The sequence below is a fragment of the Malus domestica genome, chromosome 15, assembly GCF_042453785.1.
Source record: "Malus domestica chromosome 15, GDT2T_hap1".
Taxonomy (NCBI): Eukaryota; Viridiplantae; Streptophyta; class Magnoliopsida; order Rosales; family Rosaceae; genus Malus; species Malus domestica.
The window spans coordinates 36,441,406-36,456,220 of NC_091675.1; the positions used below are offsets into that span (position 1 = coordinate 36,441,406).

Below are 14,815 nucleotides of genomic sequence, written 5' to 3' on the forward strand. Positions count from 1 at the left end.
ACATTTGAGATGGCAAATTTTCTAACAAAATTTACATTCAAAGAAACAAGAATAAAGCTTGTAACAATTACAACTTTTAAATCACAAACTATGAACCACAAAACCCAAAAGCATTCACCAACTACTAGACCTAGGCTCTGATACCACTTGAAGGAATATTTTGTGAAAACATGTTCATTTAAGCAACATCATATAGCATGCAATTAACAATTAAAGGCGGAATCATGCTAGCATGCACTTAAAAACAAAACATTAACCAAGAAATTCAAAGCCTAGTAGATTGGTGAACCATTAATCAACTCAAAACAAAGTGAGTTGAAATTTATACCTTTGAAGATTCCTCTTTGCATAAGCAAAGGCTAATCACCCAAAGAGAGGGCCTTCATTCCTTGCATCTTAAATCTATGGATTTGGATGGAAGAATAGGTTTCTCCAAGTTCCCAAAATAGGGAACCTCTAAGTCTCTTCACCAAGGTTAGATTGTAGAAGAAATGAGTGACCTTGGAGTAGTAGGATTGCTAGATGTACCCTCCAAGGTGACCTTCCTCCTAGAGAGAAAAGGAGAGACATGTTCTCACCAATTTTCTCCAAAAAGAAGCCTTAATGAATTTTAGGCTATAAAGTCATTTATATAGTCACTTCTTTAAGTGACCTAAATAACCAAAACCCTAATTCATCACTTCATGACCGGCCACCTAAAGGGATTTGGGCTTTTGGGCCTTTTTGAATCTTTATTCATTAAATTGTCATACAACTTAAGTTAATGGGCTTGACGTTCGAAGCCCATTGGGCCTTAAGGTCCAAAACTATCCCGAGGTCTTTAACGAACTTATTCGTTTGATTAATTAACATATTAATTAATCCTTGCCATAAATAATTAAACCATTTAATTATTCTTACTCATCTCCATTGTTTCTTCAATCTTCACCTTTTATGGTGTGCGATCCATTAGGTTCCTTTTAGCGAGGCAGTGGGCGATTAAAACCATTTTACATCGATTGTGAATTGAAACTTACTTTCAATTCTCCCTTTAGTGATTACACACATTTAGGGCTTCCACAAACCATGAGTGACACCTAGCAGCATATCATGGTTACCCAAGCTAATCAGAAGAGGTTAGAGAACCTATTCAGTTTGGGATTACAAATGCAATACGGTCTTTCTCTAATCTAATACTCTTGACCACATTGTTTGGTTTGATAGTTTATAAGTTCATGTCTACTATCCAATGTGATTCGTGTGCTTATATGATTACCTTGAATATGATTCGGAACGCATTCCCAAATCTCATTCATACTCTGGCCAGAGATTCTAAATCATATCATAGAGTATTCTCCCTCAAACAGTTTGAAGGTTAGAGATCCCTTGTTGCGCATTCACTTCCCTCCATGGCTAAGTGGCTTAACCCCAACGATGTCGTGGACACCCTCCTGATGGAGTGACTTTGACATAATCAAAGATCAAGGACTTAACCACAAGACAACTATGATGCCTCAGGTCAAAGGACTACTTTGCATTATCCCAACCATGAGTTCTCATGTGACATGAGTATGAGAACTCTTCGTCGATCACGTTCAGTGAACTCATTCTCTATTGAGCACCTACGTACTTGTCTTGATGTCACACACACCAATGACTCGAGACTAGTCACTCTCCCTGAGAGAAGACACAGTACGTACCGATCTTAACGGACTGTCAATGCCCAATTGACAATCCTATGATCAGGAACATTTAAGATGTGTCTACGAAAGAATGGTCTCATGAATCTAACTTCATTAGATTCCTTGGACTTTATCGTTTAAGCATATAACATTTATATGAGACGGCTCAAACAATAATCTTTGCCCCTTTATATTAAACTAGATTAGTTTAACATGTGAAATGTCCGTAAAGTATCATCACATGATTGGTTTTAGGGCACATTTCCAACACCAATAACTCCAAGAGAAAAATCCAGCAGGCGAGATCGGTCAATCAGGTTCAAGCCATGGATGTTATACCTGGACCAATCGTCAACTTCACCAAGCAGGACGCTGAGGGAGTAGGTTTTCCCCACGTCAACGCCCTAGTGATTTCTGTACAACTGGCCCACGTCATCGTTGATAGAGTCATGGTGGACAATGGTAGCTCAGTCAACCTCCTACAACTGTCAGTCAACCAAAAGATGGGCATGGAAAGCACGATCCAACGCAAAGCATAGGTCTTGACCGGATTCAACGGACTTACCTCAACTACCATTGGCACTATCACACTCGACGTAACCAGCCCGCTGATTGTCTTATCGCAGACCTTCATGATCATCAGTGACCCATCTCCTTACAACGGGATATTAAGCCGACCTTGGCTAGTAAAGATTGGAGCTGTGACCTCAATCAAGTATTAGAAAATCTGATTTCGTATCCTAGGAGAAGCAGTCAGAGAAATCAAATGCGACCAGGCCATGTCTAGATGATGCACTTTACAAGTTCTCAAGGAGTCGAAGAAGAAGTTTTTCGCCCCAGCAATAGCAACTGAAGTGCAAAAAGACGACTTTACCTCCGCCAAAGAGCAATTAACACAGGCAGGTCAAAAAGATGGCATTAAGGTCGACAATGCCCTGAAAGATGAATCAAGATGGAAACCCGAAGAAGACGCCGAAAACATCATTCTTGACCCCTCACCAGCCGGAAAAGACAGCTAGAATTGGATCACGTTTAAGCCCAGCGGAAAAGGAAGAACTCAAGGTTTTCCTTAGGGAAAATCATGACGTTTTCGCATGGTCACCCTCTGATATACCTGGCATTGATCCAGTGATAGCTTGTCGCAAGCTGCATGTCGATCCCACTGCCAAACCTGTGATCCAAAAAAGGCAACATTTCGTACCCGAGCTACTGGAGGCCGGATTCATTGAGAAAGTGGCACATTCACCATGGCTGGCCAATGTCGTGCTAGAATTGAAAAAATAGAAAGGCAAATGAAGAGTATGTATGGATTACACCGACCTCAACAAAGCATGCCTTAAAGACAACTATTCGGTTCCTCGAATCGACCTTTTCATTGACTCAATATCTGGGAACCAGTTGCTCAGCTTCTTGGACGCATATTCAGGCTACAATCAGATTGCCATGCACAAGCCTGATAAAGAAAAGATTGCATTTGTGATCGAGTGAGGCACATAATGCTACAAGGTCATGCCTTTTGGTCTCAAGAATGCATGAGCAATCTACTTGGGGCTCATAAACACGATGTTCAAGAAGCAGATCAGAGTCACCATGTAAGTCTACATCGACGACATCATGGTGAAAGGCAAGCAGGGGTCATACCACATTCGCAACTTGGCAAAAACTTTTGCCATTCTTCGAGAGTACAACATGAAGCTCAACCCAACCAAGTGCACATTTGGCGTCTCCTCAGGCTGATTCTTAGGGTACCTTATATCATAACGAGGAATCGAAGCTCATCCAAGGCAGATCAAAGCGATCTTGGACATGAAATCGCCTACAACTCTGAAAGAGATCCAAAGTCTGACCGGATGAGCAGTCGCACTCAATCACTTCCTTTCGCGATCTACCGACAGATGCAAGCCCTTTTTCAAGGCCATAAAAAGGCGTAGAAGGACAAGTGAGACAATGAGTGCAAAAAAACATTTCAGGACCTGAAGCAGTACTTGACATCACCTCCACTACTATCCAAACCGGAAGCAGCGGAGAACCTATACATCTATCTGGCGGTATCAGAAGTAGTAGTAAGTTATGCCCTCATACGAGAAGAGATAGGGGCCCAAATGCCTGTATTCTACACATCCAAAGCTCTCATCGATGCAGAAACCAGATACCCGAAGATCAAAAAATTAATTTTGGCGCTAGTTGTTGCAGCTTGAAAGCTCAGACCCTACTTTTAAGGGCATCCGGTCATCGTCATGACTCAATACCTATTGCGATCAGCTTTGCATAGTCCAGATGCTTCTTAGCGAGTAATGAAGTGGGCATTGGAACTTGGTCAATACGGCCTAGCATATCAACCCCGCACGGCAATAAAAGCCCAGGCATTGGCGGACTTCATAGCAAAATTCACCCCAAGCCTGAAGGATGCAATAACACAACCCAAAATTGCCCCGGAGGTAGCCGAGCTTGCCATAGTCGTACCTACCCCACCTGATGAAGATTTTTGGCATTTGCAAGTCGATGGATCATCCAACCATCAAGGATCGGGAGCAGGCCTAGTTCTCACTACCCTAGACAGCTCAATACTCGAGTAGGCGATCACACTGAGCTTCAAAGCATCAAACAACGAAGCAAAGTATGAAGCCCTACTTACAGGTTTCCGATTGGCAAAAGACCTAGCGGTGAAGAAGCTCGCAATCTATTTTGATTCCCAACTGATCACCAACCAAACTTCAAGGGAGTACGCAGCAAAACATCCAAGGATGGCCCGATACCTCGAGAAGGTACGAGAGTAGCTAGCGACGTTCCAAGCGTACACACTCACTCAGGTTCCACGGGCAGAAAATGCCTATGCAGACGCATTGGCAAGCCTAGGCTCTGCATTAGACCATCAGCTCAGACGCTCAATCCCGGTCGAGTACCTGGAGAAGCCAAGCATAGATGAGGAACTAGTAGGTAAGTGGCGCAGATTAGCATGACCTCGAGTTGGCAAGATCCCATCATCGACTACATAGTCAATCAAATGCTCTCCACAGATAGACTGGAGTCTAGGAAGCTCCAAATAAAGGCAGCATACTACGACATGTAGATTGGCATGTTCGTTCAAAGATCCTTTTCAGGACCACATCTCCGCTACCTATCGCCTCCCGATGACCTGAAGATTCTTAGCTCAATCCACGAAGGCGTTTGTGGAAACTACTCTGGAGGTCGATCTTTGGCACAAAAAGCTCTCAACGCTGGTTATTATTGGCCAACCATGCATCAAAATGCTAAGGAGTATGTACAAAGGTGCGACAACTGCCAGCGCTTCAAGCCCGTGCCCGCACTACCTGCCAACGAACTCCATTAGCAAACAAGCTCATGGCCATTCATGCAATGGGCGATTGACTTGGTAGGACCAATGCCGCCTGCTACTGGGGGTAGAGGCATGATGATCGTAGCGACTGACTACTTCACCAAATGGGTTAAAGCCGAACCCATGACCATAACTACCCAGATGGACATAAAGCGCTTTATATGGAAGAACATCATCTGCCGCTTCAGTATCCCACACTTCATCGTCACCAACAATGGCCCACAATTCGTGGGCAAAGACTTGGCAAGATTCTTTGAAAAATATGGCATCAAGCAGCACATGTCCACGCCCCGATACCCACAGGGCAACGATAGGCCGAAGCATCTTACAAGATTATCCTCGACTGCCTTAAAAAGACCTTTTCAGACAAGAAGGGCAAATGGCCAGACGAGCTCCCTGGTGTTCTATGGGCATATCGCACCACCAAAAGGCGAGCAACCGGCGAGACTCCATTCTCCCTGGCATATGGTTCTAAGGCAATCATTCCTCCCAACGTCTTAGTGCTAAACATTACCACTGTACTACCTAACCTTGAGCAAAATGAAAAGGAGATGGTCACCAACTTAGACCTAGCAGAGAAAGCGCGCGAGAAGGTTATCACCCACATTACGGCCTATCAACATCATCTTTTCTCCAGCTACAACAAAAGGATAAAAATTCGGCAGTTCCAACCAGGAGACTTAATCCTTAGAAAAGCTTTCATCACCGCTTGACGGGAAAGCTCTAAAAAGATGGCTCCCATCTGGAAAGTCCATAGAAAATCAGTCGAGTAGGCAAAAAGAAAAGCTACACCCTCACCACCATAAACGACAAAGAAATCGACAAGCAGTGGAATGCCTACAACCTGAGAAAGTACTATGTGTGACCTCTTATCATTCCTTGGACCCTATTCAAGACAAGAAAGTTTGAAGACTCAAACAGCTCGACGAACAAAGACCTCGCATGCCAAAGATTATCAGTTGTTATGCCATTTACGCCTACAAGCAAAGTTAATAAAAGCCTCTATCTTCAACGAAGATTGAAGGATTTATTGACAAGCCTGGGCCAAATGCATAAACAAACTAACTACCTCATACAATAAGCAGAAAACACCCTCTGCCCGACGAACATGGTGCAAGACACCCGCCACCCTGCAGAAATGATGGCAAAACACCATCCGCCCGACGGACATGGTGCAAGATACCCGCCGCCATGCAAACATGGTGAAAAACACCCTCTACCCGGCAGACATAGTGCAAGACACTCGCTGCACTGCAAACATGATGAAAAAACACCTCTTCCCAATAGACATGGTGCAAGCACCCGCTGCCCTGCAGACATGGTGAAAAACACCATTGGCCTGACGAACATGGTGCAAGACACCCGCCGCCCTGCATACATGATGAAAAAACACCCTCCGCTCGACGAACATGGTGCAAGACATCCACCGCCCTGCAGACATGGTGAAAAACACCCTCTGCATGACGGACATGATGCAAGACACTCGCTACCCTACAAACATGGTGAAAAACACCATTTGCCCGGCAGACATGGTGCAAAACACCCGCTGCCTTGTAAACATGGTGAAAAACGCCCTCTGCCCTGTAGACATAGCGTAAGATGCCATTTGCCCTACAGACATAGCATAACCACCCCTATGATAAGCAGAAGGCACCATCTGCCCGTTCAGACATTACGTATCTGGAATATCCAAACGTGGATAGGTAGTACGACTGCTCAGTTTCCCCTGATGTTAGCGACCACCTGCGTTGAACGACTCCTAAAATTGGCCACGATAGTCATTCCACTAGAATAGACTTAGCCAACAGAAGGATTCAATTCTGCTGGATCCCAGGTCTCTAACCAGAAGAGACAATTAAGTGCAGGACCCCTGCCCATGAAAGATGTCCAAGATGGTCCGTCCTCGACGTGCAAATCTTTATGAGTGGCTTGATTTCAAAATGTTGCAATACTAGTTAAGCGACCTGCGGAATCAAAGCTGCAACTCGGAAGGATATGACCTCTAATGAGCGACTTTGCCTACACCTTACGCCAAAGAATGCCTCCGAGAGCCAAGGATGAAGCCTGAAGTGGTCACGCGGGTTGTCTGCTTCTGTAAGTAAGATGCCCGGCCGACGACCCTACTGCTATATGCCCAAGGCAGCCCACAAGTCAGAACTTATACCTGCCATAACTACGCGTACTCGCCTGTTTACTTATAAGTAGTGCTTTCGGCCGACGGTCTATGGTTCAGGTTTTGCTGGGACAAAGTTAAGTGTCATGACTATAGTGGCTATGCGGACTTCCTCTGCTTCCAAAGAGAAGCACGAGTTCGGTCGACAGTTCTATAAGTCAAAAATCTCACAACATGCCTCAGGAGGGCCATGGCTCAAGAAGCCACAAAGTCAAGTGTCATAACTATAGTAGCTACGCGGACCTCCTCTGCTTCCTACGCGTAGCATGAGCTCGGCTAACAACTCTATAAGTTAAAAATCTCACATTTTTTTCCTCTTGCAGGTAAAGCTTACGAAGCTACCCAAAGCCAAAACTAAAGCCTAAAGTGACCACGTGAGTCAACTGTTCCATCGGAGTAGACCACTCAACTTCCTATCCTACGGGACAGTTTTGTAAATCAACTCAAGCAGGCAAGGCTCCCAAAGCCCCAAAGCCGAAACTAAAACCTAAGTGACAACGTGGGATCAACTGCTTCGTTGAAGTAGCTCACCCAGTCGCCCGTCCTACGATAAAGTTTTGCAAAAGACATGGCGAAATAGAAAGATGAAGCAAAAACAAGGAAAGTTGTTTATTAAATTTCTAGCAGATTGATAAATTGGCTCGAAGGCTGACAAAGTTCAAGCAAAGCAGAACAAAAAGAAAAAGGAAAAAAATCCTAAGTCTAAGCAAAAAGACTACTCATTAGCAACTTATGCAACCATCGGTTCCTCGACTACCATGCCTTCAGCAGCCGTGTCATTCCTAGCAGCAAAAGCTTCCATCAGCTCATCCTCATTCGCCATTGCCTGGACTGCCTGACCTTCAGCTGCTTTACCAAAGGTAGCCTCAAATGAGAAATCAAGCAGATTAACTAGAAAAATGGAAAAAGTCTTGAAGTCCTTCTCGAAAAACTCATAATTCGACGGCTTGCCCTGAAGATGGTCTATATAACTAAACTTGTAGAAATTGACCTGACAATAAGTAAGCGCCACTTCGTGACCAGCTTTCTCATTCTTCAGCTGCACATTCTCCTCAGCAAGCCTAGTGTGAGCACCATGCAGCTCATCCAGTTCTTTTTTCAGGTTCTCGCTAGCAGACAGCGCACCTTGCAGATCAACTTCTTTGGACTCAAACTTATTGGCAATCTCTTTGAGACGAGATACTTCAGCATGCATGAAGATGAGCTCCTCGTCTTTAGCAAAACAAGCAGATCGTAGCTCCGAATTGACACGCTCAAGGTCATCGACCACCGGAGAAACACGACTGATTTCCTTCTATACAGCTTCCAACATCGCCTGAGTCGCACTAAGCCTAGCATTCACATGGGCAGCCTCTTCACGAACGATCTCCAACTGCAAAGAAGTGGGGGCAGAGACATCAGACCTTTTCAAAATGACGAGTTCAGATTCGAGCTTCTCAATCTTTTCAGCAGCCGAGCGAAGTTGAGCCACCAATGCCACTTCGGCCTCCTTGGCACATTTGACAACATCTTGATCAACGTGCATAGACTCAGCTGCCAGGATCAAAGTCTTATGCATTGTAGCAATCAAGGAGGACCTCCTCGAGTAGGCAGGACGCTTCTCAAATGAGTCTGAACGGATAACAACTTTCCCAACACTGTCAACGAACTTGGCCGATACATCAACGTCCTTAAGCAGGTCAGCCTTCAGTAGTACACAAACCTCAGGAAACTCTTCAGCCTCAGACTCGGTGGATCTCTCACAATTGCTCGTGCGAGCAGATTTCCCCTTCTCAGCAACTACAGTCCTCTTCACCCTTTGGGGGAAGTTAGATCAATGACAAGCTTCTCGGCAACAGACGAGCTCCCATGAGCAACTGAAGAAGGCCTTTGCTTTTTTTCGACCGGAAGCTCACAAGCAGGTGAGGAAGATCTTCTCTTTCCGCCCTCGATGGCAACAAGCTCTATAGTAGCGATCGGGCGAACCAACGCCTCATCCTTTATCCGCTTTATCTCTTCCTTCGGAAGCATGCCATCTTTCTCCCGACAAAGAGGGTTAAGCAGCCAACGCCACTCACGGTACTCAGCAGGAATGCCCAAGGCAATGTGCACTTTCTTCATATCTGCCGAAGTCCTTGGAGTTGAGCCAAACTCCGAATCTACGCAAAGTAAGAAAGACGATCAACAAATTGAAGTCATGAAGCAACTCAACAAAAAATTCAAGCAGGACAAGAATGAAGCAATTCACTTACCACTAATAAAGGTAGTTGGGACACGGAGCTCAGGAAAAGAGTCAGACTTCCACTATCCGCTCACCTCCAAGGTGTCTCTTGCCCAGTCATGATCACCTTTGCTAGAAGCATCGAACAGTTTATGGTGAGACCTCAGCTGCCCCACACCTTCCTTGTGGCCGATCTCAATGAAATACCATAACTCATTTATGGCCAAGCCAAGATCAAAGAACCTACTCAAGTTTGAAAATCCCACCATCGCACGAACTGCATTTGGGGAGCACTGAGTAGGTGCGCATTTCATGGAGCAAATCACCTCCTGGAAAAGACGCGGCATGGGAAAAGTAAATCCCAACACAAAGTAGTACGGGTGGAATTTGATAGCTCTCTTCCTAGCATAGGTACCCTCTCCATATGGTTTATGGCCGCTATCATCTTTCACCCGCTTGACGCAGACCCCAGACGGAATTGCATGCTTGTACACTGAGGAAAATCCTGAAACAGCTCGTTAGAATTAATCTTGGCATGCGCAGCCTTAAACTAACATACCTTGCCAGAAGAACCACCTTGACGATACAAAGGTGGAGGATATTCGTCACTTTTGCGGGCGGAGGAAGACATCTTAAAGGCTCTACAAAAAAGCACAAGGGAAAATACTTAGAAGGAGGCTCAAAAAAAAAAAAAAAAAAATGATGCATATATATATATATATATATGCTTATTATATTAGCACCCCACAAATTGTTGAATAAACCCCACATTTACTTTTTCAATTTAAAACTATCTTAATACACCCCACTTCCTTCCCCATAATACCATCACACCCCCACATTCTTAATATACACCTTATATTTTCTACACACACCCCACATTTCTCAAATCTTATAACACTCATTTTTTATTTTGCCGAAAGATTTCAAACTATCTGAACGTTAGTTTGCTGAATGATTTCAAAAAATGTTTAGGTTCATTCGAACGTTTTTCAATAACAATAATAATGATTTCAAAGCTTTCGAAACACCGATTTTGTGTTCCATTCGTCAAAAATTATTTTTCTCAATCAACATGTTTGTAGTTTCATTGCTTAGGGTTTTATTCAACAATGGAGAATGTGAGGGGTTTTGATAGTTGAAATAGATAAATAATACATTAAAAGTGATTTGGGGTGTATTTATAAATTTTTTATTATTTTTTAAACCTAATAAGGTCAAAATTGTCATTACATAGTAGAGTAAATTAGTCATTGATATTAAATTTTAATGTGGGGTGCTAATATAAAAGGCATATATGTGTATATATATATATATATATATATATGCGAACGCAGCCCAGCCGGAAAAGAAGCCCGCGCCTCTTTCCTTTCTCCTCCTCCACGGTGCTAAGCGCCCCAAAAGGCCAGCCCAGGCCTTGCGGCCTGATGCGAAAATTATCTTAACACACAAATTTAACCCTCTTTTGACAATTGTAGTACAAGTATAAGTAGGAATCGTTCTGGACCGGGGATTAGGAGGGCTTGCTAATAACCTCTAAACTGACTCAAAAACATAAAACTAAACTTAAAAACACTTAACAAGACTCACAAGACTCAAAGCAAACTTAAAATACTCAAAACAGCTTAAAACAACCAAATAAACTTAAACTAGACACAAGGAATGACTTTGGACGAAAATTGACTTTGACTTGAATCAAGACACTTAAAAACACAAACTAAAACAGATTTGAAACACTTTGAAACAAGAAACTAAAAGGGCGGTTTTGATTTGGATGAAGTTGAAACAAACAAACATGTCTGAAAAACTAGACAGATTGTAAAACAAATGTGAGAAATAAGATGATGGATGGGATAGCTAGAGGTTTTTTCTCCACACATGACATGTATGCAAATAACTCGATTTCCAGTTACTACTTCATTGAATTATGAATGACAATGTCCCAAATTAACCTGACATCACTAGTTAACTCTCAAATTTTCCTTGTTTTATTGGATTGGATGACATCATTCGACAACCCAAAACATTCTTCAAAAGTTCCCTACATGACATCATAATAGAGATGCAATCAAAGATCATTACGTCTAATGAAAATCATAAGCATTGACAAAGCACTTGCAACTATGACATCATGTCACTCATGCTAGGAATTGAACTTAACGCGATCGTTTATAAGCGACCTTCACTACATGTGAATATAAGTTTGTAACGATTATATGAAACTTCCTTATATTCTAGCAACGGATTTATGCATGCCAATTAAGTGTCGACCCTTAATTAACAAGTACAAATAAGTTATCAATCAAATAGTTGAGCCAATTGCATTCACGATTCAAGAGTTCATAACTGGAATTTATCAAATTATATTGCACACATAGTCATGACTTTGAAATCACCCCTAGCCAAAAGGGGTTTAGCCACTCATATTTACAACAAAACGAAAGGAAATGAATTTAAACATTAGAAACAAAAGAAAGAAAACACCTAAACGCTCCAACGATCCAAGTTGGACAGCAAACATGTCCAAGAACTTTCCTTCCCTTCCTTTGCTACGACACAAGGTGTTGGTGAGTGTTTGAAGGTTTGTTTGTATGGATGAATGGATGTGAAGATGAATGGATGTGTTTGGATGAAGGTTGTGTTGAAATGGGAGTGAATGATCTAACAAAGTATGAACTAAATTTATGTTACACACACTTTTATAGAGGAAGTGCATGGCAATGGAATGGAACATGGTGTGGTGTAGCAATTGAGTGCAATGATGCATGAAATCTGAAATGATGGAGGGAATAAGGAATGGTGTAGCAATTGAGTGCAATGATTCAATGTAATGATGCATGAAATCTGAAATGATGGAAGGAACAAGGAATGGTGTAGCAATTGAGTGCAATGATTCAATATAATGATGCATGAATCTGAAATGATGGAGGGAACAAGGAATGGTGTAGCAATTGAGTGCAATGATTCAATGTAATGATGCATGAAATCTGAAATGATGGAGGGAACAAGGAATGGTGTGGCAATTGAGTGCAATGAGTGGTGTTTGAAATGATTCAAAGGTGAAAGTGAAGTGATGATGCAAAGCATGGGGGTAAAATGGAGTGGTGTTGCAGCTAGGGAACATGAATGATTGTGCACATGGTAGAGAAAGGAAAGGGAGGTGGAATGATGCAATAAATGAGTCAATTGAGGGAACATGGATGATGATGCACGGCGTAGGAATCCAAAGGGAGTGCAATGGTGGTGCACGACAATGATGGAAAGGTGAATGGTGGAGTGACACCCCTTTGTGGTTGAACTCTTTGTCCTTTTTACATTAATTCTTCTTTCTCTTTAACACATTCCTAGCCTCTTTAGTCTTCAATTTTGTCCATCCACCTTGCTCCATGCATGTGCTATTCATTCCAAGCCCAAAACTACTCCGAAATGAACCAAAATGCATCTTATTGCTTCATAAGGCCTATGGACCTACAAACACACGAAAATAGCTTAAAATACATAATTAACTAAGAAATAACAACATAAATGCATGAGAACAAGCTAACTCAGTCGCATAAATATGCTCCTATCAAATTCCCCCACACTTAGCTTTTGCTAGTCCTCGAGCAAAACAAAACAAACGAAACAAACAAAACACAACCTAGACCTTCCAAGATTTGCCTCAGGGATTTTTAATGAAACATGACATGTTAAAAATCATCATTCCCACATATTTTGGTCATCTTTACACTTGAGCACATACTTAATCACAGTCACCACTTACTAGTTCACAATTAACCAATTAAAACGATGTTTTGAATGTAGTAACATGCCTTAGAGAATTTGCTCAATTTCTTACAAGATACTCTCTATTTTCACACACATTTTCTGACTACACACCCTACACTAGTATATGTGAGAAGATTAATGTAAACACGAAAGACTAGGACTCACATATGTTTATAACAAAGAAAGCAATTTTCTGGAGTTATTAAGCATGTTTAGATATGATCTCATGAATGGAATGCTACTACTTAGATGCGAGAACCAATGACACCATATGCTCATACCAATTTCGAACTCCACAAATTGAAACACACAACACTCAAGATTGAAGTCAAGGATTGTAACAGGGCTTGGGGGTAATGGCTAATAAAGAAAGGATAGGAATAACAAACGTTCTTAAAGTGATAGCGAGCAAAGCAATGAAATAGACACTTGGAATTCACTTTAGAATGCAGAATCAACTTTTAAATACAAAGGGAAGATTCATGCAACACTTAGGGCCGAATTCAATGTTTTGGACCCTTTTTTAACAAATTCTTTTCTCTTCACACTTTTTTTTTTCTACCCGTGCCTTATTAAGGACTTTGGCACACACACACACACAAGAATCACTTCCCCCACACTTGCTTTTTGCAATACATTGATCAAAAAGGAGTTCATTTTAAGTCATGTTTTACTATGCTTCAAGAACAAGGTATGGATGGTCCTAAAACTAGGCTAGGTAAGGATAGTGTGGATTAACAAAGAACATACGCTTAACAAGGCTCAACGGGGCACGGCAATTTGGCTTTGGTGGTCACTACACAACTTCATCTTGAATATGTGTTATGCAAATCAATAGCATGCTTTGAATGAAATAGGCATGAGTTCTAGCATTTGGAACTAAATGATGAAATGCCTTCTAAGTAGCAACCAAGCAAAGAATAATGAGATCATGCAACGACTTTAGAAAACAATGATGCACAGATTATTTACTCTCCAAATAAACGTTTAGGCTCAAGTCTCACAAGGTTGTAGCATTCATTTGAGTTCCTTCCTTCAAGCATCTTACAAAAACTGATTTTTCCTTTATGATTGCATGTGAATTCATAAATTATAACCACAACCAAGCATAATTTTCATCCATGTTTATAACTCTCTTTAACAGTCATGTAATTAAAAACCAAATCCTCATCATTGTGTTGGAATGTACCTTAAGACACAAATAAACACACAAAAACAACTCTTTTTGGGTTTTTCAAAACAATTTGTCAAATTTTTATGAGATTTTCGGATTTTTATGTCAAAACACACTAAAACACTCAAAAACAGCTTAAAATACTTACAAACAGCAAGGAACAACACTAGAAGTAATTGGTGATAAACTCCTACGAATTTTATGCAAAACAACTTGGTTACCCCCCACACTTAAATCAAACATTGTCCTCAATGTTTCAAGCATAAACTCACACAAAAACAAGCAAACAAACAAACAACGAATAAACATGACAAGGATAGCAAAGTAAAAACCAGACAGAGTAGAGTTTAAGAACGCAAATCTGGTTTTGGAGATAGATGATCTTGTTGACTTTCCACAGCTTTGATCTCGAACTGGTTTGGAATTTTGAGTGAGGAATATTAGAGTTCCTTGGTTGTGCAGTCTGCATTCTTCTCTGTTTGTTTCTTCTGCACGGCAGGCA

The 14,815-nt window shown here is 41.8% G+C and overlaps 1 protein-coding gene across 1 annotated transcript; it reads left to right on the forward strand.

The window, feature by feature from the left end:
- The first annotated feature begins 6,106 nt into the window (after positions 1-6,106).
- On the forward strand, positions 6,107-7,536 carry LOC139191888 (uncharacterized). Its single transcript, XM_070812918.1, has 2 exons — positions 6,107-6,592; positions 7,495-7,536. The coding sequence occupies exons 1-2, from the start codon at positions 6,107-6,109 to the stop codon at positions 7,534-7,536; spliced, it is 528 nt and encodes a 175-aa protein (XP_070669019.1).
- Positions 7,537-14,815: the final 7,279 nt, after the last annotated feature.